This window comes from Leopardus geoffroyi, chromosome A1, assembly GCF_018350155.1.
Source record: "Leopardus geoffroyi isolate Oge1 chromosome A1, O.geoffroyi_Oge1_pat1.0, whole genome shotgun sequence".
Lineage (NCBI taxonomy): Eukaryota > Metazoa > Chordata > Mammalia > Carnivora > Felidae > Leopardus > Leopardus geoffroyi.
In genome coordinates, this window is record NC_059326.1 from 11,273,567 (window position 1) to 11,299,116 (window position 25,550).

Genomic DNA, 25,550 nt, shown 5'->3' on the forward strand with positions numbered 1-25,550 from the left:
TTTTATTATATGCTAAGTCCCAGGATAGATAGTAAAATGTTTCATACGAATGCCATAGTGTTTTTTTTTTTCTTCAACTTGTATGTCAAGTCCAGGGTAGATAGTAAAATTTTTCACGTGGATTCCATAGTTTTTAATTATGCAGTTTCCATTGCGAACTCCAGGCCACTTAGAGCATCAGCTTTTTAATGTTTTCCTCAAAGAGGTATATGTTAAGATGGATAGCAAGAATTGTGGTGGTAACAATCAAACACTGTATATTAAGGTGGGCAGAGCTAAGGGAGAGCTTTTCACTCATTTGAAAACTGGCACCTCTTAAGGTGCCTGGGTGGCTCAGTCAGTTAAGCGTCCGACTTTGGCTTAGGTCATGATTTCATAGTTTGTGGGTTTGAGCCCCACGTAGGGCTCATGCTGACAGCTCAGAGCCTGGAGCCTGTTTTGGATTCTGTCTCCCTCTCTGTCTCCCTCTCTGTCTCTCTGCCCCTCCCCCGCTCACACCCTGTCTTTCTCTGTCTCTCAAAAATAAATAAACATTAAAAAGAAAACTGGCACCTCTATCCCATTATGGGAGAAATAAATTTTTAAAATTGTAACAATAATGGCACTTTTTGAATACTATTTAAGAGCATCTAATAATTACTCTTTTTCTTTCTAGGAAAAGCCATTGACAAAATCTCTACAACGTGGAGAAGATACCCAGTTTGACCAAGTATGTAATAAGTTATATGTATATATGTTATATTCTTGCTTTTATTAATTTCCAAATGCACAAAAGGCAAGGGCTGATGCTCATTATTGATGTATTGATTAATTCCCTCAAAGAGGATGCAGGGATATGATCTTAGGAGCTGTGTCCTTCAGCTTTTACACGTAGACATTCAATAGATGTCTATTGATTGGAATTGGAGAAAATGGGAATATGTTGGAATAATATGAATAGGCCCCCAACTGCCTATGGTTTTCTAAAGCTTTATATACCAGAATTGAAGAAACTAAGAAAAGATAAAAAACTTCTATTCCAAAATTTAGTAAGATGCCTCTGAATAAATGATCATCACTCTGTAGGGATCAGATCTCCGCATCAGGGCTTATCATGTTTTCATCCAGCATTTTTCTTTGAATACCTACTATTTGCTTGATACAGCCCTGCAAAATACAGAGTCTAGGACAAGTTTTAGCTCTTTTGGAATTCACAATGATGTGAAAGAGAAATCACCTTAACAATAATTATAAGACAAGTATAGTGACTTAGATTCCAATGGAAAAGGTGATACAGGAACAAAAACAATTTAAGACAGAATAAATACAAAGAAAGCCTTTTGAAAATAGATTGGATAGAGATTAAGGAGGGTACTTGTTGGGATGAGCACTGGGTGTGATATGTAAATGATGAATCACTAAATTCTACCCCTGAAACCAATAATACACTATATGTTAACTAACTGGAATTTAAATAAAAACTTGAAAAAAAAGTAGGAGTAGTAAAAGGGCATCCAACTCTAAGGAGCAGGTAATAAACATAGGAAATCAGGATCTGATGATCCTGATTCAGTAACTTTAGGAAGGCTTCAGGTATGTTTAAGAATGATGGATAACTGGGCATCAGAGGAAGTGAGAGATGTGTCTGTGGCGTTTCCTAAACTTGTGCAGTTGATGACAGAGAGGACAGCACATTCTCCTTCAGAAACCTCACTTGAAGCCAGTGGCAGAGACCAAATACTGCTGGATGCATCACAGCCTCATCTAATATGGTGGGGGTTTTATTGTCTTAAGGAGAACTCAGAGAGAGTGCCCTTCCGACAGAGCTTTGTAATTGCCTTTAATGTGGAATCAGGAGGAAAATTCTCTGGTTGTTAAAGTTCAGACTTGTTTGATCCAAAACTGTAAGGATGCATTATAAAGTTTGAATTCTGCATTTTCTATTGTATAAGCCATTTGCGAAGGGAGACTTGAAAACCTTGTGCTTATAGTCAGTGTCTGAGGGCTGGTGTGGTTCTGGGTTTGCACTCTGTTGCTGGTAGAGCTGGCCGTTTTCTGGAATGCTGGTGAAATGGAATATGGGCTTCATCTCTCTGTGTCTCGGAACTGTCTTCTCTTGTTGTATTGTCTTTAGTCATCACCTGGCAGGTGCCAGGCTGGTCAGAGACCCTGGACGAACATTTGGGTCATTATTTTGGAAATGGGATAAGTTGTAGCTCTTTGCTTTTCCTTAAGAATGTAAATATGTGTCATCTGTCTTCCATAACTTTCCACTCTATTTTCTCTGTCTCTATTCTATCATATTCCCATCCTAGATATTCATATTCTAGAATATCACTGTCCTTTCCTAAAAAAAAAAAATTCTGCAACCTAATGTATATTTTTCTTTATTCTCTGGGAAAATAGTGCTTCTAAATGTTAACATTGCAGATAATACTTATCCGAAATGATTTGGCTTAAACACAATTTCCCATTTATTATCCAGCCCTCTATTTCTGAATTTCAGCATTGTGGAAGAGATAGCCTTTGGAATTAGATGGACCTGGGTTTAAATCCTGACTTTGCCACTTAATTAGCGATAATACTTTTAACCTTGTTGCTCAGAATGTTGAAATGCACGATCTCTGCTCTGCCCCAGATCTTACTGAATCAGATTCTGCAGCTTAACAGGATCCCCAGGTGACCCATGCACACGTTAAAGCTTGAGCAGCACTGCTCTGTATCACATCTCTACGCAGGAAAGACCCTTCACAAGTGAATCAATGGTGAGATGGCCACTGAGAATTTTCAAATAAGACACGTAAGATTATCCTCTCGTCATTAAATCATAAATTTACAAATGAACCAAGAGAGAAGACAACCTACAAAGTCTATTTCACTTTGAAGAGATAGGGGCACCTGGGTGGCTCAGTTGGTTAAGCGTCTGAGTCTTGGTTTCAACTCAGGTCACTATCTTGCGGTTTCATGAGTTCGAGCCCCTTGTCGGGGTTGGGATTCTCTGTCTCCCTCTCTCTCTGCCCCTCCTCCACTCACACTGTCTCTGTATCTCTCAAAATAAATAAACTTGAAAAAAAAAGAGATAGCAAGACCCCCCAGGCCATAAGGAATCTTGGCTGAAATTGGTCCACCTGTGCCCATTTACTGTTTTGCTACCAGATTGTAAGAATTGCGGTTCCATTGGCAATGCCATGGATGTATCAGGCTCTCTTAGTCTTTTGATATTAAACATTCAGATTAGTAATCCCCTTGTTCTAATACCAAGTGGTTGGATTTTACTCTGGATTCACACAGTATATGAAAAGAACATACTGGTGATGCCGCCTTGCATGCTATTGACTCCATTGCTGTGATGGCGGGAGCAGTCGTAAGAGTGGAAGTGACGTTCGTGTAGTACTTGCCATAGGATAGGCACTATGCTAAGTGTATCCATTGAACGTATGCAGCTGGTCCCTGTTTAGAGAATACTTGATCAGTTTCTTCCTTTTGAACGTCACTGGCATGAATGACAGATTGCAGAGAGCTGGGCTTGTGCACGTTCAGTGCCTGATCCTGGACGGCCCTGTTTACTCCTCCACTTAACAAGCCCATGATCCATTTTTCTCTTGCTAGAAATAGAAGCAAAAAAATCACGTGATACCGTGTAATTTATGAAGCCCCTTCTCTCTCGTTATCTCCACCGACATCAATCACTGCTTCCAACAACTCCGAGAAGAAGCCATCATCATCACCATCTCTATGTTACATTTCATGGAAATGAGTGTCAGAGACCTTGCCCAACACTATATGACTGAAGCCTGAAGGAGCCAAGTCTGGCATCCACATGTTTGGACTCTCAAGCCTGTGCTTTTTACTCTGTAACATGCTTATATGTCTAACAACTAAGTGTGTGTGTGTGGGGGCGGGGTGCCTGGGTGCCTCAGTCAGTTGAGCTTCTGACTTTGGTTCGAGCCCCATGTCAGGCTCTGTGCTGACAGCTCAGAGCCTGGAGCCTGCTTTGGATTCTGTGTCTCCGTCTCTCTCTGCCCCTCCCCCCCACTCACACTCTGTCTCTCTGTCTCTCTCTCTCAAAAATAAACAAACATTAAAATAAATTTTTAACTAAGTTGGCAAGAATTCAGAGGGGAGTTTTCAACAGGTAAGGGCTCTCAGATCCTGTATCAGTTAAGATTAGGTTTTACTGCAAATGACACATAAAATAATAGTGGCTTGAACAAGATAGTTTCTTTCTCTCTCATGCTCAAGAAGTACAAAGAAAATCAGTCTAGTATCTTTATATTATTTTTGTTTTCCGGTGCATGGCTTACATTCCCAAGGTCATCTCATGGTCTAGTTTGGCTTCTGGAGCTCAGCCATTACATCTGCATTCAGGCAGTAAGAAGGAGAAATAGGAAAAGAATTATAGGAAAACAAACAAATAAACCCCAAAACACCCCAACATTGCACACACCACTTCTGTTCATATTCAGTTGATAAGATCTTTTAAATTTTTTTTTTTTAACATTTATTTATTTTTGAGAGACAGAGACAGACAGTGCATGAGCAGAGGAGGGGGGGAGAGAGAGAAAGAGGGAGACACAGAATCTGAGGCAGGCTCCAGGCTCTGTGCTGTTTATTAGCACAGAGCCTGGCGTGGGGCTCGAACTCACGAACCATGAGACCATGACCTGAGCCGAAGTCGGACGCTCAACCGACTGAGCCATCCAGGCGCCCCTTCAGTTGATGAGATCTTAGTCACATAGCCACACGTAGCTGGAGGAGAGATTGGGAAATTTTATTTGGGGCAATTATTCGTCCATCTAAAAATCAGTTATTTTATAAAAGCCTATTTTTTCCAAAATGTCCAATAAAGAATACTATTTACAGTTCTGTATACCTCTTTTTTTTCCTACTGTGGAATATCCCTAGAATTTGTCAATTTTACAGTTTAAATTTTAAAATGTATATATTTAGAGTTAAAGCTTTGTTTCCTTAAGTTTTCTTCTGTATCTTTTATATATAATTAACTCTTGGCTTCATATGTCTTAATCTAATCTAATGATAATCTAACCCTGTTTAGGATACACCTGGAAAGATGTCTAAACAGGATTTTTTAAAGCTCTGTAGGAGCGGGAGAAGACTCCTACTAGTCACTGCTTTACACATTGAACAGCTTGGAATTTGTATTATTCCCAGAATTTGACTTTGGATCAAGTTCATATCCATGAAATTTGTACATTCTTACACAGCACCTAGCAGGCAGCAACCCTGCACCAAGCAGTATGCCAGCTGGTGGAAATAAACATGAAATGAACACGAAGAAAGCATGGTGCTGCTCTGGAGAGGCCCCTAATCTCATGGGCAAGACAGAGAGATATGATCAGACAAATTGTAACCTCAGGCTAGAAAGTAAGCTCACCGTGGAAGGACCACGCATGGTGCGCCCCAGGTAGCAAGCTTTGCCCTGCACTAGGGAGCCAGCCAGGGACGGCTTCAGTCCCTGCTAGTGAGAAAGTCATACCGATAGTGAGAATTAACAAAGGGGGAAGAGATTTCCAATAGCATTTTGAAAACATATGCTGCCGGTAATTTATTTTAAGTGCCTAAATTAACTGTCACCGATTAGAAAGTAAAATGAGTAAAATATCGTCCTGGTGGCAATGTTCTTTATTATAGTAGACATTTATTAAAAGTGTTTGTGTGTGTGTGTGTGTGTGTGTGTGTAGGGGCGCCTGGGTGGCTCAGTCGGTTAAGCGTCCGACTTTGGCTCAGGTCATGATCTCACGGTCCGTGAGTTTGAGCCCCGCGTCAGCCTCTGTGCTGACCGCTCAGAGCCTGGAGCCTGTTTCAGATTCTGTGTCTCCCTCTCTCCCTGCCCCTCCCTTGTTCATGCTCTGTCTCTGTCTGTCTCAAAAATAAATAAACGTTAAAAAAAAAAAAGTGTGTGTGTGTGTGTGTGTACATGCACACAAAGCTCTGTGTGGGACAAAGAGATGTAAGGATGTGGTCCCTACATTCCAGGAGCTTCAGATGCAGAAGAGGTTAAGGCAGTGCACAGACCACTCTGACAGGGGTCCATGTGTGTAAGAAGTACCACATGGATGTTACAGACAGTAAACATCGTGAGATTTCGGTGAACAGAAGGCATACACTTTAGGGCCGAGCGGCTGAAAAATCTTTCTAGAAGCGGATATAGTTTGTCAGGTGCCTAAAACAAAAGAAGCAACAGGATTTTGCCGGGTGTTGATGGTGAGGAGGATTGGAAATGTGCAAAGGTCCTGAACAGAAAAAGGGCATTATGAGTTATCTTTGAGGACTGATGAATGGCTCTATCAGTTGAGGCGGAAGATGTGTATTGTTAAAAGATGATATTCAAGGGGCGCCTGGGTGGCGCAGTCGGTTAAGCGTCCGACTTCAGCCAGGTCACGATCTCGCGGTCCGTGAGTTCGAGCCCTGCGTCGGGCTCTGGGCTGATGGCTCAGAGCCTGGAGTCTGTTTCCGATTCTGTGTCTCCCTCTCTCGCTGCCCCTCCCCCGTTCATGCTCTGTCTCTCTCTTTCCCAAAAATAAATAAACGTTGAAAAAAAAAATTTTTAAAATAAAAAAAAAAAGATGATATTCAAAAAGAGACGTCATAACTCTCGTAGAAATATAAAAGGAATGTATGTGAAAGATTTTACTTAACTCATTTTTAATGAGGAAGTTACAGCCAGTTTAAAAGAGAACCCCCAAATGGACACATTTATAAGTCAGGAACATTGAAATGAATGTGCGGTCAGAGGCAAAAGTGGCTTCTTTCGCAGTGGGAGAGTGAATTCAATTAATTGAACTGTCACTGGGCAGAGTGTTTTTTCTTTCTGTAGAAAAGAATCTCTGGCATTGCTATCAGTTGTCTATCATATGCACAATTTTATTTTATTTTTTAAATTTTTTTAATGTTTTATTTATTTTTGAGACAGAGAGAGACAGAGCATGAACGGGGGAGGGGCAGAGAGAGAGGGAGACACAGAATCGGAAGCAGGCTCCAGGCTCTGAGCTGTCAGCACAGAGCCCGACGCGGGGCTCGAACTCACGGACCGTGAGATCATGACCTGAGCCGAAGTTGGACGCTTAACCGACTGAGCCACCCAGGCGCCCCTCATATGCACAATTTTAAAATAGCTCAAAGGCGTTAAAAGGTGCAGAGTGCCTGCAGACTTAAATTAGACAACCCCCAGAGAGGTGAGCTCTGAACATGCATCGTTTTCTCTTGAGACACAAAATTTTCCGGCTGGCCTCCAGTGTTAGGGATCAGACTGTGGAGGACTTTTAATGGCAGTGGGTGGGGCTTTCTCTCATACATACTGGGTGTCAAATGGATCGAAGTGGCAACTTGATGTTAACCCCGAGGTAGCAGGTTCATGAATGGAGAGATCCTTGAAGTTGGGAGGCATTTGGGGAGTTTGAGTATTATGATAAAGATTTGACACCAAATAGGCCCAGACTGAGATGGAGACAATGGAACTGGAAAGAATATATGTAAAATTATATAAGAAGAATCAATATTGGTTGAGAGGGGAAATAAAAAGTAACTGTAGTTTTCAACCATGATTTGGAACCACTTCTGTTCAATTCAACAAATACTGAGTGCCCAAGCGTACTAGGATCTGTGCAAGGTTCTGGGGTTACAAAATCAGTAAGAGAGGGTTCCTGCCCTCGAGGAATTCTCAATCCCAGGAAGAAGACCGATATCCAAACAAATGATAGTGCAAAGCGAATGCTATAGCAGAGGTATATTTCAAGTGCTATGGGAACTCAGGTTAGGGGGGCAGTTAACGATGCTTGGAAGGTGGACAAGTGTGTCACAGAAAGCCACCAAGGCACAGGGGCATTTTAAAGATCTCTGTCATCCAGATGAAATGGGTTGCATCATGCCAGGCAGGAACTGCATGGACCAAGAAGTTGAGATTTGAAGAGTGGCCTGAGAGAAAAGGTGGCCGGGAAAGTGCAAAAGCCTCAGAAGATTCAGCTTTCTAGGGCAGGGCTGGCCCATGATGGCAGCAGAATAGAGACCCTCACGGAAGGGGGAGACGTTAGCAGCCACGGGCTCTCTGGACACCAGCGATGAGAAAACCTTTTGCTGCAGTGTTATTCGCTGACATACAGAACGCATTTCCATAGCTGATAGATTAATATTCAGTAGTTTGAAAAACTTACTTTCGAGCTAAGTCGTGCTAGCTGATTATGACTGGCAACACTGAAATTAAAAGGCGGTGTACCAGGGCATCATCATGGCGCTGGTGATGAGTTCCCTATCTGTGGTCTGTTGGAGAGGGTCCTATGAATGAAAGGTGAGCTCCCCATTTGAACCTCAAGTGAAATCTTTCTTCTGCTATCCAAGTTTATAGATATCCTTTTTAAATATAAAGTCCAAGGCATTTTATTTTGGGTTCTCAGATGACACAGTAGCTTGACTATGATGAGTGTGGACCTGGGTTAAAGGTCACCAGGTGCAGCTGAGATATCAAGTTAACCCATTTTAAAAAGTGAAAAACAGTACTCCAAAGTAACCCTCACCTGGTGGAGGATGTACCAATGACAGTCAGTAGCTACATTACACACAGAGATGAAAATTGTGGCTCTTGAAAAAAGTAATAACAGAATCTTCATCATCTCATATACCTTCCAGCTACATGTGCTTTCTTGTCAATTTTCTCTGCCCTTGGTTTTTAGACTTTTGCTTCTATCTCATTATGACCAAAACATGCAGTAAGTTAAATGATACAAGCAATTGTATACTGTATGATGTTTTCTATTTGAAGAATTACTCCAATTTTGTTTCTTAAAACAGTCATAATCAGTAAGTGAAAGTTATTTCCTCTCGATGTGGTAAAGGACGATTACTCCCCAAAGGAGCTTGTGCCAGAACAACTAGAATTAGAATCCAAATCCTTATTTTCGCAGGTGAATGGTCTTAATGGGCTTCAGCACTGCATAAGTAATCATATGGGAGATAAGAGAGTATATAAGGTACATAAGACTGGCCGCATCACTGAATCCTGAGAAAGAAAGGGGTTCAAGGAGAACCCGAGAAAGAGTGTCATTTGCTCACGAGACTTGGAGGGGGATGACTACAAAAGGCCATTGGTTGGCCAGTAGGCTTGCCCTTTCTGATCTTTTCTGTAAATTGTCGGGAGTGTGGCAAGCACAGAAACCAGATGTCTGAGATGAAGAAGTGAGGCAGGAAGAGGAAGCATCATCAATACTTGGCTGATTTGGAATTTGGCCAGAAGAGCAGGTTATCTGGTGAGAGAGGGGAGAACAGAATCAAATGAGACCTGTGTGTGCTTTACAGAACCGTCTTGTGCTGAATGACCTACAAGAGCTTAACACCATATCTTTTGCCAACGGTTGTGTCCATTTTTCATTCACATTTGGGCTCAATGTTTTCTGATGATTGAGGTTCCTGAAAGTCTGATGTGTACATAAACTGGGCTCCCAATAATTGGTTTTATTCAACCTATTCATTCTGCTTCCATAATATTTGCCGTGTCAGTATCCTTTCCCAGAGTGAGCTGTTGCCTGCAGCAAACTCGGGGAGCCTGGTGTTCCCTACCTTTCTTTTATGGAGCTAATGTAGGACCAGCATTGCTTGGAGACCTCTACAAGTGAACATTTGGAATGTACCGCGTTGGCAGCTCCTGGAGCCAGAAAAGTGTGGGAACACACACCAAGCTGCAAGTGTTCTTATTTTTTTTTTGTTTTTTTTGTTTTTTTGTTTTTTTGGGTTTTTTTTTTTTTGAGAGAAACAGAGACAGGGGCAGTAGGGTAGAGATGGAGAGGGGGAGAAAACGAGAATCCCGAGCAGGCTCCACACCGTCAGCACAGAGCCCAATGCCGGACTGGACACGAACCGTGAGATCATGACCTGAGCTGAGACCAAGAGTCAGACGTTTAACCAACTGAGCCACCCAGGTGTCCCTAAAAGCTACAAGGGTTCTAAATGGAGGCCTTAGTAGTTTGTGCTTGGATCAGAGACAGGTGGGTCCTTTTTTTTTTTTTTTTTTTTTTTTTTTTTTACAATACGCCTGAAAGCACCATTTATCAGCTGTCATAAATAAAATTCTGTCAATAATTTCTATCATTCATTCTGTTATTAACTTAGTCTAAGATCCTTTCAAAGTCAAAAATTTTTATGTCTGTGCTTCAGTTTCAATATTTAGAAGTGGAAGAGGAAAATAGACGTTTTCGAAGGTCTGTTATGTGCCCCACACTTTATAGTATCTCATCTTTTACTCTTCCTAAAACCCCAGTGAGGTTAAGTATTCTTCAGTCCCATTTCACAGCGGGAAACATGGAGCCTCAGAGAAATGGACACGTCCAAGCTCGTACAGCCAATGAAGGGCAGAGCTGTAACTTGAACTTAGGACCATCTGATCTTCTCAATACACTGATGAAATTATGAAAATGTAGCTTGTGAAGGATCAGTCATCGGTGCTGAGAACATTATTTAATGCAGCTGTTTGCAATTCAGTGTGACCAGTGCTGTCTCTATAAATTTCATATAATTTGCTCAGACATTCCAAGTAACTTCTATGGGGTTTTCTTCTAGACATTATATGTTTACATACTTTTGTAGTGCCTTAGTTTCTTAATACATTAAAAATACCATCTACAAACAAGAAACATGGTAAACCAAGCCCATATATCTATAGTAGAGTGAAAATAACTTTTTACTATCTTGGGCAGTAATAATTTTTCTGGAAAGGAAGCAGGTGAAATTCTAGTGCTTCAACACTGATTCTAGTGTTACGATTCCATCAAAATCTATTTAAAACGTAGAAGTGAAAAACGTAAGCAATTAAGAGTAAAAACAAATTAACTGACGTTGGATTCACATTAGTGTTATTCAGTGGTTCTTAAATTATTCTCCCGTGGAACGTGGTGTTCCACAAAATAGACCAGGATATCAAAGTCATATAATAAAGATCTTTTCTTAATTTGCATGAAAAATATAATACACAGATTTGTATAATTTTAAGTTTTTGTAATATTCTTAAGCCTCTGGTATATGTCATCACTGATTGCTATAATCTAGCACTAGTACGATATATGATCCAATAAAAAAATTGCATTTGGATTACTTCCACAGATCAATATTTTGTGGTAGTACATAGACAGTAACCTGACCCCCCGGGGCTTGGCCACCTGAACTAGTTTGAAAAATTAAACTATCAATGAAGTTACTTTAAAATTATTCACTAAACACACCACTCGGGGCAAGTCAACCTTGTTACTGGAAGATACGGAATGACTCCACCGAGTAATCATTCAAATATTTATGTAAAGTTTCCTTCTTTGCATTCAGCAACTATAATAAAATGCTTATGAAAAATTAATGCGTTCCCTACAGCATAATGGACAGTCTCTTTTAGCCTATTTATACATAAAATGCCAAAATAAATATTAAGAAAACATTTGCAAAGTACATTTAGTATTCCCCTCTATCCCCTCCCCCCCAAAGCAAAACACCAGTATGAAATAGTTCTGTGATTCTGTGCAATTCATCTCCTCAAGCTCCACAGTACCTAGCTCATCTATGATGGAAGAATATGATCATTTAAATGCAACAAGAACATCTTTGTAAATGGGCCTGCCCCCTTTCAACAGCAACACAGAGCTAGAATTCATCTCGCCATTGGCTCTGCTTCCCGTAAATGAAGGAGTTGAGTAACCAAGAAGCCAGCTAGACCTTCCTCCCTTCCTGAGCTTTGAGGGCCAGGTCTTTGCAAATTCCACCCTTCCTTCCTGACAAGCCTGGACTTTAACAGTAACAGGGCAGTAACAGAGAGATGGAAAAAACACACACATCCACCCAGTGCTGACCTTTCTTCTCTTCTACGATGGTCTCGGTGTATTTGCCGTGGAAAGTATGTCCAGTAGATATAATACCAAGAATGGCTTCACGATGACTTTTTAATGGGTAAAAAAAAATTATGGCTGAGGTTTAAAGAATACTGTTGACATTCTCTATGGAGAATGTGGGTTACATCTAAGTGAGTGAAGCTGCTAAACATTGTGAGCTCTACCCAGAGACAATTAGGGGACAAATGCAGGTTTATATCTCCTTTCTGGGTCTGTAGTAAATGACAGAAGCATGTAAATCTCCCACATAGGTGTTTTCTAAATAAACTTTTTTTTTTATTTTTGAATAGTTTTTAATCTACAGAAAGCTTGCAAAGATAGTACAGACAGTTGTCCTGTTTCCACACCCAGTTTCTTTTATTAACATCTTACGTTGCCGTGTACATTTGTCACAATAAGAAACCAACATCAGTGCATCATTATTAACTAAATTCTGGATTTGTATTTTTTTTTTTTTTCGCAAATATCTCTTTTCTGTTCCAGGATACCGTCTAGGATACCACATTATATTTAGTCATCGTGTCTCCTTAAGTCCTGTCCAGACTTACACAAGTATTTTTAAATTACTGAAATATGATAGTAGATGGTTGGGGATTTTATTACACATGTGATAATTAAGGCAGAATTAACCTATGTGAAGGACTCCAAATTCTGGGTTTTTTCCCCTTCTGGGAGGAACCCCCTTCAGTTCCCAATTCAAAATATCTTAGATGGTAGTGATTGGAGAAGTATCCTTTTTTGTGCTTGGGTAGCTTAGAGAGAACTAGTAAATTACCCCTTGACATGCCATAATTTGCTTCGTTCCCCAAATTTACCACTGTTACATCCACAGGAACAACGGGAAGATACGTCGTGGCTGTGGATATTACAGTGTTGGGGGGAACGAGGATAGGGTCTCTTTTTAAAAAAATAATTCGATATTTTTCAATTAAAAACTGATGGTGACTCGGTTCACAGGGCGGGCAGAATGCAATAGCCTATTGAAACTTAACTTCCATTAAACCATAGCTAGAGACCGTGTACAATTTTGTGTATGTACATATAACCATAATTACAAGACAGCAAGAAATAAGGCTCTCAAGAAACAGAATCTGAGGAAGGACACATAATTGTTCTGTTCAATCTTGGAGCTTCTTTTAAAGGTGACAGTGGAAAGTCCCATTGACAGGAAGCTCTTCAACTCCCATTGCTCTAGTTTCCTTTATAAAAAGAAGTTAAGCCTCGCCTGCTTAACTACAGAAACATTTTAAGTTAACTAAGGTTTTCCATTTCTTCTGCCACTTCCTGGCTCAAGCTGTGATCACTGTGTGCCTGGAACTGTTGCAGTAACCTCATTCAATTCGAGAGTGCGTGTGTGCCTGTGTGTGTGTGTGTGCGCGCGCGTGCGCGTGTGTGTGTCTGTTCTGACCACCTCTGTTGGCACTGACCACCTCTATTGGCAAACGCCCTTGGTCTAACCTACACATCACTGCTGGATTAAACTTCCCCAACGTTTCTATGGGCACATTTTCCTATTCAGAAATCTTTAGGGGCTTCCCATTTTCTAGAGAAGAAAACTGTAATTTTTCAGACTAGCATTAAGTAACTTCTCTGATTTAGTTCCAGCTTAAAATTTCCAACATTATTTTTCTTCTTTCTGATATACCCAAGTCCCTGCACCAGCCAAATATGTCTTCTTTCGGTTCACTCAAAACCTTTATTAAATTAATCACTGTAATTATTATGAACAAACAATTATTGTGTGCCTTCATTACCATAGGTTTCCTGCCTTGAGTCTTTGCTTAGCTTTCTTCTTGACTACCATAGGTTTCCTGCCTTGAGTCTTTGCTTAGCTTTCTTCTTGACTCTTGTCTCAAATTTATCCCCTTTCTAAAAAAGGCCCAGGTAAAATCCTACCTTCATTTCTCTTCAACTCTCACCTACCCCCTGCCTCTAGTGATCTCCGTCCTGACAACTTGCAGGGCCTACATGCACTCTCAGTATGTTGGTTTACCTACCCCTGGTTGTGTTTGCTATATGCATACTTACGTAGCGTCCGTGCCAAGTGCAAACCTCACCAATTAAACGGTTTTTTATTCTTCTTCCATGTAACATATGATGAATATTTTCATGTCATTAGATATTTTTGAAGTGTGATTTTTAATGGTTTCATAGGTAGTCTGCCTCACATTCCACATTGTATTAAGATATGTAGTTGGACATTTAGATGTCCCGTTTTTTTCTATAATATAATGCTGTCCTGAACATTCTTACTCATCTCTAATTATGTATTTGAGATAAATTCCTAGGAATGGGCTTCTTGAGAAGCATTTATGAAGTTCTTGATCACATTTCCAAGTTTCCTCCCGATATGTTGTGCCAACTTTTTTCTTCTATCAGCAGTGTTGGAGATGCCTATGTTACCATTGTCTCATTGGCACCGCAGGTCACAATTTGCCTGTAAGAAATCTTGTCGGGGGCACATGGGGGGCTCAGTCGGTTAAGCGTCTGACTCTTGATTTTGGCTCAGGTCATGATCTTACAGTCATGAGACCAAGCCCCATGTCAGGCTCTATGCTAGTACGCTGGGTGTGGAATCTGCTGGAGATTCTCCCTCTCCCTCCCTCTGCCCCTACTCTACTTGTGTGTGGGCTCTCTCTCTCTCTGTCTCTCTCTCATATCTGTTTGCCATCTGTTTGTCTCCTTTGGAAAAAAAAATGTCTGTTTAGGTCCTCTGCCCATTTTTAGTTGGATTGTTTGGTGGGTTTCTCGTGTTGAGTTGTAGAAGTGTTTAATATATTTTGTATGTTGACTCCTTCTCAGTTATGCAAGTATCTTCTCCCATTCAGTAGGTTGCCTTTTCATTTTGTTGATGGTTTAGTCCCACGAATTTATTTTTGCTTTTGTTTCCCATGCCCAAAGTGACATATCTAGAAATACGTTGCTACAGCCGATGTCAGAGAAATTACTGTCTATGCTTTCTTCTAGAAGGTTTGTGGTTTTATGTTTCCCATTTAAGTGTCTTTAATCCAATTTGAGCTTATTTTTGTGTAAGAAAGTGGTCCAGTTCCGTTCCTCTGCATGTAGCTGTCCAGTTTTCCCAGCACCATTTATTGAAGAGACTCTTTTCCCCATTTTGTATTCATGCCTCCCTTGTCACTGATTAATTGACCATATAAGCGTGGGTTTCTTTCTGTACTCTCTATTCTGTTCCATTGATTTATGTGGCTGTTTTTGTGCCGGTACCATACTGTTTTGATTACTAGAGCTTTGTAGTGTATCTTCAAATCTGGAATTGTGATACCTCCAGCTTTGTTCTTCTTTTTCAAGATGGCTTTGGCCAATTAGTATCTTTTGAAATTCCATAAAAATAGTATTATTTTTCTAGTATTATTATTCTAGTTCTGTGAAAAATGCTCTTGGTATTTTGATAAGAATTTCATTGAATCTGTAGATTGCTGTCAGTAGTATGAATGTTGCAACAATATTAATTCTTACAATCCATGAAGATGAAATATCTTTCCTTTGTGTCTTCTTCAATTTCTTTCATCAATGTCCTAATAGTTCTTTCATATCCTTGATTAAGTTTATTCCTAGGTATTTTATTCTGTTTCATGCAATTGTAAATGGAATTGTTTTCTTAATTTTTCTTTCCCTACTTTGTTATTAGTGTGTAGAAATGCAGCTGATTTCTGTGTATTGATTTTGTATCCTGTGACTTTTCTGAATTATTTTATTGCTTCGAATAGTTTTTCAGTGGAGTCTTTAGGGTTATATATATGTATGTATATAGCCATACCATGTAAACGGTATGTATACAGCCATACATATATGTATATGATATGTATATATCATATGTATATGGTATCATGTCATCTGCAATTAGTGACAGCCTTACTTCTTTCTTACCAACATGGACGCCTTTTATTTTTCTCATCTGCTTGCTGTGGCTAGGCCTTCTAGAACTCTGTTGAATAATGGACATCCTTGTTTTATTCCTGATCTTAAAGGAAAGCTCCCAGTTTTCACCACAGAGTATGATGTTATCTGTGGGTTTTCCACGTGTGGCCTTTATAATGTTGGGGTATGTTCCTTCTAAACCCACTTTATTAAGCATTTTTATCATAAATGATGTCAAATTTTGTCAAATGTTTTTTCTGCATCTACTGAGATGATCATATGATTATTTATCCTTTATTTCGTTAATGTGGTGTATCATGTTTATTGCTTGGTGAATATTGAACCAACCTTTCATCCCCAGAACAGAATCTTTTAATTTTGATGACTTTCAGTTTCAGATTATCATGGACTTTGCTCTTGATGTGTTACTTAAGGAATCCTAGGCTGACCCAGAGTCACAAAGATTTTTCTCCTACGTTTTCTTCAGAAGTTTTACAGTTTAGGTTTTTTATAGTATGATTTTTTTCAGTTAATCTTTGTACATGGTATGAGATGGCAATTGAGGTTCATTTTTTCCATGATAAGTAGCAAAACATCATGAATCTTTCCAGAAAAGGAAATTGGAATAACTCGTCTCTCAAAGACATGTTTGTTGTTTAAAAAAGAGGGGAGTGGTTTGCCTTGAAGGTAATAGACAATAAATTATTGCTGCTGGTTCTTGAGTCTAATTTGGAGCCTACCTCAGATGAGTGAATGAATGATTATGGGCAGAAAACCATACATTATGTTACATTACCACTTGGGTTGTTTGTTTGGGAGCTAGGCTTGCTTATTTCCCCTAAACAATTAATGTGATTGTGTCAATTAATGTTTTTATTTCTACAACAAGCATTTTTGAGACCTAAGGAGTACAAGGCACTGTACTTCTTGGACGGTGTGGGAAACTAATTTTTCTGCAGTCCATGAATAACCTGTGTGCAATCAACATCTGACTTCTAGAATGAAAGGAAGTCAAAGTAATTAACTTCCTTGAACCACAAAATTATTATATAAGGAACATCTGTAAACATTATAAGATTTGGCCTCTTGGGAATGTACTCATAAAGATTGTTAAGGGAAAGGTGTGATACATAAGAAATATAGCTTGGAGTTATTTGTGAAATGAAAAGTATTTCAGTAATTGCCAGAGCCACCAAAGCCTTTTTATCACCTCTTTTTCTCTGTAGGTCATCAGCTCAATGAGCTCCCTTTCTGAGTACTGCCTGCCTTCCATTCTGCGTACATTATTTGACTGGTATAAAAGGCAAAATGGCATTGAGGATGAATCACATGAATACAGACCAAGAACAAGCAATAAATCAAAAAGGTACATTTCTTATGTGTAGGAATTATGAGGATCTTTCTTTCTTTCTTTCTTTCTTTCTTTCTTTCTTTCTTTCTTCTTTCTCTCTTTCAGAAACATAAATCAAAATGGGATTTATGCAGCATCTAAATCTTCCTGCCTATGCATGGATACCTAGCAGGTGGCACAGGTGGCCCCTTGTCTAGCAGTGGGAGTGCTAGTCACTGCCACTTGTCACAGGTTGAAAAGACACACTCAGCCGTATTTTGACATTGGTGGGGCAGGTGTAAAGGGCCCTAGATTACCTTGCTACTTTCCTGAGCCCTCTCTCTTCCAGTCTGCACCTAAAAGCAGAAAGGCTGTAGCAGGCCCCACATGGTGCTGCCTAGTCCTTGTTAGGAACTTTGAGTGCCTGGTGTGCCGTCATGGGAAGGAGGCTGGACAGGACCTTAGCAGTAGGCCTGGAGGTGCCATCCATGAGCCCTGTGACTTTGGACAGCTCACGACCTCTCTGTACTTGAGTCTCTTCACTAGCAAAACAGGGAAGTCAGATTACCTCATCTCGAACTTCCCTTGCAGCCGACATTTGTATTATTCTGTGCTCCCCCTTCTCTTATGGATTTGAAAAGTGGAACTTGCTGCTACATGAACCCTTTAGCAACCATAAAATTTAAGATTCTTTTACTGTCAAATGAAGGTGCCATCCCCCTAAAGTTTACATAAATCTATGGAATTCATATGTTTGAAATATAAGTAAATATAAGAAAGTTGACTATATTTACCTTTTCTTAAAAAAAAGATTATTTTAAAAACATCTCCATATGACTTGATGGTGCACTTTTTAAACCAGTAAAGACAGAAATGAATCATTCAGAAAATCAGATATTAACTACTTCTTGTGAGTGATTTATGTCTCTCATTATTTCTTGACACTTCTAATGCTTTTTTAAAAATATCCACTTCTCAATGTCATGAAATGAATTACATTTCATCCAGAGTTGTGATTTCATTTTATAACATGCTTGAGTTTATGCAAGATCCAATCATTTGTTAATCATTTTGTTTGGGAGAGAAATTAATAACTTTTCATATTGAATCTTTTTTTAGTTGAAGACGGGGAATTTTTTATTAAGATATAACTTATACCTGGCGAAATTCATTCTCAAAGTGCGTAATTCTGTGTTTTTTAGTATATTCACAAGGTTGTACAGCCATCACCACTAATTCCAGAACATTTCATAACCCTGAAAAGAAATCTCATACTAATTAGCAGTCTCTTCTCACAAATATGTTTTTGATATATCAAATTTGAAAGGTAAAGTCTCAATTCTAAAATTGGTTCAGGCTGTGAGATTAATAAATTAATGGTATCATTTTATTATTCTTCCCATATTACATGTTAGTTTATGAGTAGATATTAAACCTTTCCTTGGGGATGAAGAATGGGGCAGTTTTAATTGAATTAAGTGAGTTTTAGTTTGGTTTCTCTGTTTTGTCATAATTTAGTTACTAAACCTAGATTTTCCATGAATTTATTTCTTTTTGTATTGAAAATATTGAAGATGATTATATATATAATATATATATTATTTTAATTTGTGTGTGTGTATATATATATATATATATTTTTTTTTTTTTTTTTTTTTTTTCTAAGAGGCTCCATGCCCAACATGGGGCTTGAACTCACGACCCTGAGATCAAGAGTTGCATGTTACAGACTGAGCCAGCCAGGAACCCTTGAAAATAGTATTTTAAAACTCACGTTACTAATTGTTTTCAGGAGATCAGAGTAATTGCCAATATCAAATATAGCATGAGGACAGTGAAATTTGACTCAGCAGCATTTAATTAGCATTTGGACGTCCAAAATAAGAATGTGTGTTTGGGAGAAAGCCAAAAGAATGAGGGTATCTAGAGCATGATGTAGGTAATAATGAGAGTTTCTGTTACTAGGGAAAAAAAAAAAAAAAGAGGAACTTTAGAGAAAAGCACAAGCAACCGAAAACAGTTAAGTGTGACAGATGTGTACTAGGGTTACAATTTCTAAGATTAGTATAATATCAACATTTTGACTGCCAAATAAATTTGTCAGATGCTGCTGGCTCCTGGCAGTTAGACCTCAAACCAGCAATAAAGTTGAATTCATTATTGGAAAAGTATAGGTCTTACTTTTATTTGAAAGCATAAATTGGCTTATTAAATAAAATAGAATCCGGGGTTTAAAGTTTTTTTCCCTGCCAAGAACTGCTACTTTCTCAAGGTCCTCTGGCCCCTTTTAAAGACCCTTATTGGCCATCCAACACAACCATTTTCTCTCTATTGCTGCTGGCCATCTTTGAAAGTTCTCCTTCCTTTCAGTCTTCAAACATCTTGTTTACTTATTCCATGCTATAATCTCTAGGTCAGGCTTGATGAATGTTCTTTTTTAAGGCAGTTGGATGTGTTTTCCTCTCCTCCAGCTGGCAGGAGCTCTTCCAAGTTCTAGTGGGTCTTGAAGGACTTCAGATAGATGGTTTGGCCCAGTGCTCTCCCTCCTGGCAAGACTATTTGCAATAATCGTGAATGAATGAGCTCCTACCCTGTCCATACATTTCTCCTTGAGAGTTAGAGCTGCAACTTCCCTTGCTAGCCCATTCTGTCACTTGCCAGCCTTTACTTGACTTGTTTATGGTTATAGAGCTTCTCCAGAAATTCTTTTTTATATCTTACATATCACCTTCCTTTCTTCTCATTCCCTTTGACTGAAGCAAAAAAAAAAATACTCCATATTTAAAATATTCTTGGGGTGCCTGGGTGGCTCAGTTGGTCCAACTTCAGCTTAGGTCATGATCTCACGATTTGTGGGTTCGAGCCCCGCGTCAGACTCTGTGCTGACGGCTTAGGGCCTGGAACCTGCTTGGATTCTGTGTCTCCCTCTCTGTCTGGCACTCCCCTACTCATACTCTGTCTCTCCATCTCTCAAAAAGAGACGTATTTTAAATTTAAAAAATTTAAATTTAAATTTAAATAAAAAAATTTAAATAAAAATTTAATAAAATTTAATAAAAAATTTTTAAATAAAAAATTTTAAATTAAAAAAAATATTTTTTTAATATTCTTGATTTATTTTGAAAATACCTGCCTGACAAGCCCAACTCTGGTCCTCCTTTCTCATTGCTCTTACTTAAAATTCCAAGGATGGAATATTTACATGTTTGAGAGACTATGCTAAACATATTACACACTTTATCTTATTTAATACTCAAGCAAACCTTTCTGTAATTGCTATTATCATTCCCATTGTGTAGTTGGAACAGTTACTGGTAAATAGAAGAGGCATCACTTTAACCTACGACTGTTCCACACCAAAGCCAACGCTCGTAGCCACTGTTCTGTTCTAGAGTCTCAGCCATCGTTTAATTTGTCTTTCTTTGTTCCATTCCCAGTCAGCCTTCAGTTAGTATGTTAGATAAGCAGAACCCGGGGTGGGGGGGTGGGATGGAGGCAGACCGACATTTCTGTCCTTTGACAGTGTTTATTCAGCTCCCTGACTTTTGAGTGAGTTCAAATGACTCCACTTTGCTACTTTCTACCTCTTCTTCCACCTGCTTTATAACCATTCTCTCTCCCACCACCCCATTCATTTTTTTCTTCTTTCACAAACTTCAAGTGGCAGAAGGTCACGAGGAAAGAGGCATGGAAACAAAAGAGAGAGAGAGAGAGAAATGGCTCCTAAGCTTTCTCCACCCTCCATAGTCCTGCTGTGGCTGATCATGGTACCACATCCTTATTATTCTCTACGTTGTGTAGCTTCTTTCATAGGTGCTTCTCAATATATACCTCCAATATGACAGCCCTGCCCTGCGTCTGTATCTGTTCTAGAGATGATAGGATTCCAGAAAGTTACCTTGGAAGAGCCCACAGGATGATCTTGTAGACTCACAGATAGCTACTCAAGTTGACATGGCTGAAAAGTTGAAATTTGAAGTCAAATATTCTGATCCTGTGTTAGTTCACTGCACCTCACTGGTAACAAAAAGCATTAGCATATATTTACCCCTGCAATCTTGAAATAGCAAATCTGGTTTGCAGTCCACTGGGAATGAGCCCTAGATGTCTGGCGAATTGTAGCACTCCGAGAATTTTTTCAGTGCCACTGAATATGAATATTTTATATTTTACAGTGATGAACAACAGCGTGATTATTTAATGGAAAGACGGGACCTCGCCATTGATTTCATTTTTTCTTTAGTATTAATAGAAGTTTTGAAACAGGTCAGTAATTTAATGTTTCTTTTAGATAAGGTTTATCTGAAAACTACTTATGTTTTTAAAATCTAAGTTTTAAATTGTCCATGAATTTCAAATATTGGGTCATATGAATTGTGTTTATTGATTGCTAAGGATCACAGAAGTACTATTACTGATGTGATCTTTAATATTCTCTTCCAAGTTAAAGCGATCTTTTTTTTTTTTTCTTTTCAGATTCCACTTCATCCTGTAATAGACAGTCTAATACATGATGTTATTAACTTGGCTTTCAAGCACTTTAAGTACAAAGAAGGGTAATTTGTCTCTTTAGAATTTTGAAGAAGTTGGGCACTTAAAACTAAAACAAGTTTGCTCTTTTTAGATGACCAGGGATCCCTAACTCATCTAATCGTATCTTATTTAGGTACCTTGGTCCTAACACTGGAAATATGCACATCGTGGCAGACCTGTATGCAGAAGTCATTGGAGTGTTGGCACAAGCTAAGTAAGTGAACATCAGCCCTTTACCATAAGACCTTGAGCCCCTCCCCTATCGCAGCCCAGCTCCATTCTCAGGAAGGGACTGTGTGTGAGCTTACGGAGAGCTAAGGTCTTTTTTTTGCTATGGGTTTCATGTCTCTGAAATTGACTAAAAGCGCCCTCGAGGCAAGTACCAAGTCTTTTTCAATTGTTTTCTCCCCTACCTTTTTTACCCGGCATTTGGGCCAGGGGCTACCAGGAGTCCATGAGTTTCAGACTACTGCATCAAAGAAAGAACCGGACGAACCAAATTGCTTTCCTCTCTGCCACAAATATTCCAAAGAAGTTTACCACTTTGAGGAGTCTTGTTTTCTGTATTCTCTGAGCGTGTAGCTACGATATCTATCATCTGTGAATGGGAAAATTCCATTCTAGAATGTCCCTTTACTATAGAGCTTACTTAACTCAGCTGAGCTAAAAATGTCCCAGACTCTGTCATGGAAACAAGTCGGGGGAAAATTCTCATTGCTAAATTTATCTGGCCCCATAACGCTACTTAGCAGGCTAGAACAAAGTGGTGTTAGACCATTACCAATAATATACTTCTTCCAAAAGTGATGTCACATCTTATTCACCCGTCTTCATCTTACTCAACCCCGAGGCACATCAGGCAAGATCCCGAATGCCTAGGTGAGGCAAAATGAGCCAGAGACATAATGCGAATCCAGGCCAAGAGTTGAGCTTAAAGCAACAGTGATGCCCTGATGCTTATGAAATACAATCTTCAGAAAGAGATTTTTATCTTCAAGAAGAGATGGCGTTTCCTAACTTAGTAGCATGGAAATACCCGATTATCAAAAAACAAAAAGTTCTGGAAATGTGTACTCAGCAACCTTACCTAGCCAAACATAGACAAGAACTCAGGCAAAAGACCCCCAAAACTCTTCAGTGTGACTTACTTACTCTAACCCAGTTTATCCATCTCGGGTAGCTATTTTTTCGAATCCCTAAAACATCGCTGTTGGATGGAAGAGAGGTAGACACACTGATGCCCTGAGAAATATCAAGTTCAAAGACTGGCAACAACGGAGAGGAAAGAAAAAGTAACCAAAACACACTGAAAAAACTACAGTGTTACCTGGGCCATTTTGCATGAGATCATATCACACTTTTATCGTAGCCCATTGTAATAATTGTGGTTCATGAGTCATCAAGAAAAAAAAGCTTAATATATTTTTTATTGCAACTAACAATAAAAGTATTAGCATTTTTAAGGGATAAGCTTCAGTTGCCTGGCAGCTTGATTCATATGTATGTACCTCGTTCCTATAAAAGATCAGAAAAATGAGTTATTGCTATGTGTTCGGCTGATTTGTGTCAAACCCCGAAAATCTCAACATATTCCTGTGTAATTCCTCTTGGTATTACCTCAGCCCTATTCTCTTATACTATCGTTTGGAAAGTTTAATTTGCCAAAAAATGGCTTTTGTGTTTTTCTTAGTTTTTGTGGATTATGCAAACAATATTGGTTTCCTTAGAATGACCTTTCTTAGCCACATCAGTTTTGAGTTAGTTATGAATGAATTGAAAAACAATGTCATAAGCAAGCAACACTCTAAGGCTATAGGAATTTCCATATTAGGTCAGATCTATGATCCACCAGTCCAGTGTTTTCTTGCCAACCGTGGTTTTTTAAATTTCCATGATGTCAGTATTTGTCCTAATTCTGCAATAGCCAAGTATGTGAAATGTCTCCATTTGGACAATGTTCCAGTACTTTCCACTCGTAAGAGAACCCTTTGGCCAGTGAGTTCTTACAGTAGCTGCGGTAATGTATAGTAATCACAGTGCTGTTTTCTCACCTAGCCAGTGTATAGGTAACCTTTATTGATAGATGATACAATCTTCAGCTAGTGTCATAATCCAAATTATCACATTACTCTTTCTCATGAGTAGGCCAGAAGCATTACTTTGTCATTGCCTTAGGCAAGTACTGTTTCCTTTGTTCTCAGTGGGGGAAAAAAAGGATGTATGCTTATCTACTACAGAGTGGTTATCTTTTTTTTGTTTCCCAAATAAGCGAGTAATGTAACAGTTCTAATTTTAGATTTTATATCTAGCCGGTAATGCATATGAAATATTGTCTTTATTCTGACTGTAGTTGTTAATACTTAGTTTTGGTCTTTAAGTTTGAGCACAATCACTATTTTTCATCTTACTAGTGCTAATGCACTTAACTCCTACCGGTAAGGGGAAAAAAATTTTGCTGGTTTGTGATATTTGCCCAAAGTGTTGACTTTTTCAAAGTCAGTTTAGTTAAGATTAGATTTTTTTAGAGTAAGTTTTTTTGGTTAAAATCTGGCATATTTATTTAAATAGTCATAATGGCCCCTAAGATTCATAGATTTCAAAATTGCTTTCTCTTTATGTGATATAAACACGATGTACATATTCTTATACTCTTTTATATGTACTAAACATTTTAAAGCAGTTTATTTTTATACTGCTGTTATAGTAATCCAAAGACTGAGTAACGATTTAATTACTGTATTTACTAAAGACAGTGCTAAACACCAAAGGCATAGTCATTGAAAATACATTGATTTTTTCCTAAAATTATTTTAGGGGAAAATAAATTTTAAGTGCAAATAGATTTGGGTATTTTTTATGCTAAAATAGTATATTTATGTCATTTGGGACTTTTAAAAGCAAAAGATAACCATATTTATTCTTAAATGAGAAATAAATAGGCTGCCAGCCACCTACTTGTGAGAATGTGGAACTAGTAAATTATACAAATAACCTGCCCTCTCCTACCTCTTCTTGTTTTAGTCATGGATTAGGGATGGAAAACAAACTTTCTTAAGTATCATATGGTCCTTAAAACAATATAAGTCTAACCTATTAGATTACTTTTTTCCTTTTAAACTCTCACATTAGAATTAAAATCACTGAGGGGTACCTAAGTGGCTCAGTCGATTCAGTGTCTGACTCTTGATTTCAGCTCAGGTCATGATATCACAGTTCATGGGATCAAGCCCCACATTGGGTTCCGTGCTGACAGCACAGAGCCTGCTTGGGATTCTCTCTCTCTCCCTCTCTCTGGCCCTCCCCCACTGTCTCTATCTCTCAAAATAAATAAACAAACATTTAAAAAGTCATTAATAGGGTTTTTTTAGTGTTTGGAAATAACTTGAATAAACACATAATTTTTAAAAACCAGTTGCGAATTAATAAATTTATATAATCTTGATTGAAAGTGTCCCTTCCATTGCTTTGCCACACCAACTCTGCCTCCCACCCTTTCTCATTGCTGCATAAAGTCTCATCCTTTACCTCAACTCAAATCCCCCCAAATCTCCTCTAATTTTCCAGCTGGAGAGAGCCCTTTCTCCTCGCCTTGGAGCCCCTTTAAGTGTATTATTCACATAAAAGGCAATGTGAAATGGGAAAGTGATCTAGTCTAGCATTCCACCTCCCAGAAGGATCAGCAAGACTTGAGCAAAGGGTCAGATACTTGTGAACGCACCTCACAAACTATTATTATTATTATTAATATTATTATTATTATTATTTGCATGACTCATGGCCAGTTCTACATCGTTTTATATTCCCAAACAAACTATACACTGTTCTTAGGGCAGCAACTATATTTCATAGTTCATGAGCATGTAAGGCAGCTGGAGTATGGTGGAAATTCCTGGACTTTATGTCAGAAGACCTGGGTTTGAGTCGTCTTTGTCGTGTCGATCTTCCAAATC

At 38.8% G+C, this 25,550-nt stretch overlaps 1 protein-coding gene and 1 long non-coding RNA gene across 11 annotated transcripts in view; one reads left to right on the forward strand and one right to left on the reverse strand.

Annotated features, from left to right (window-relative positions):
* LOC123595418 overlaps positions 1 to 22,117 on the reverse strand; it is a 51,866-nt gene extending 29,749 nt beyond the window's left edge. The window contains exon 1 of the long non-coding RNA XR_006711162.1: positions 22,014 to 22,117. This is a non-coding gene — a long non-coding RNA (uncharacterized LOC123595418). The remainder of the gene's footprint in view (positions 1 to 22,013) is intronic.
* FRY (FRY microtubule binding protein) overlaps positions 1 to 25,550 on the forward strand; it is a 454,383-nt gene that overhangs the window by 260,429 nt on the left and 168,404 nt on the right. For all 10 annotated transcript variants that reach the window (XM_045472997.1, XM_045473090.1, XM_045472660.1 and 7 more), the window contains 5 exons: positions 656 to 709; positions 16,964 to 17,103; positions 21,243 to 21,333; positions 21,544 to 21,623; positions 21,734 to 21,814. In XM_045472997.1, coding sequence (XP_045328953.1) covers positions 656 to 709; positions 16,964 to 17,103; positions 21,243 to 21,333; positions 21,544 to 21,623; positions 21,734 to 21,814 — 446 coding nt within the window. The remainder of the gene's footprint in view (positions 1 to 655; positions 710 to 16,963; positions 17,104 to 21,242; positions 21,334 to 21,543; positions 21,624 to 21,733; positions 21,815 to 25,550) is intronic.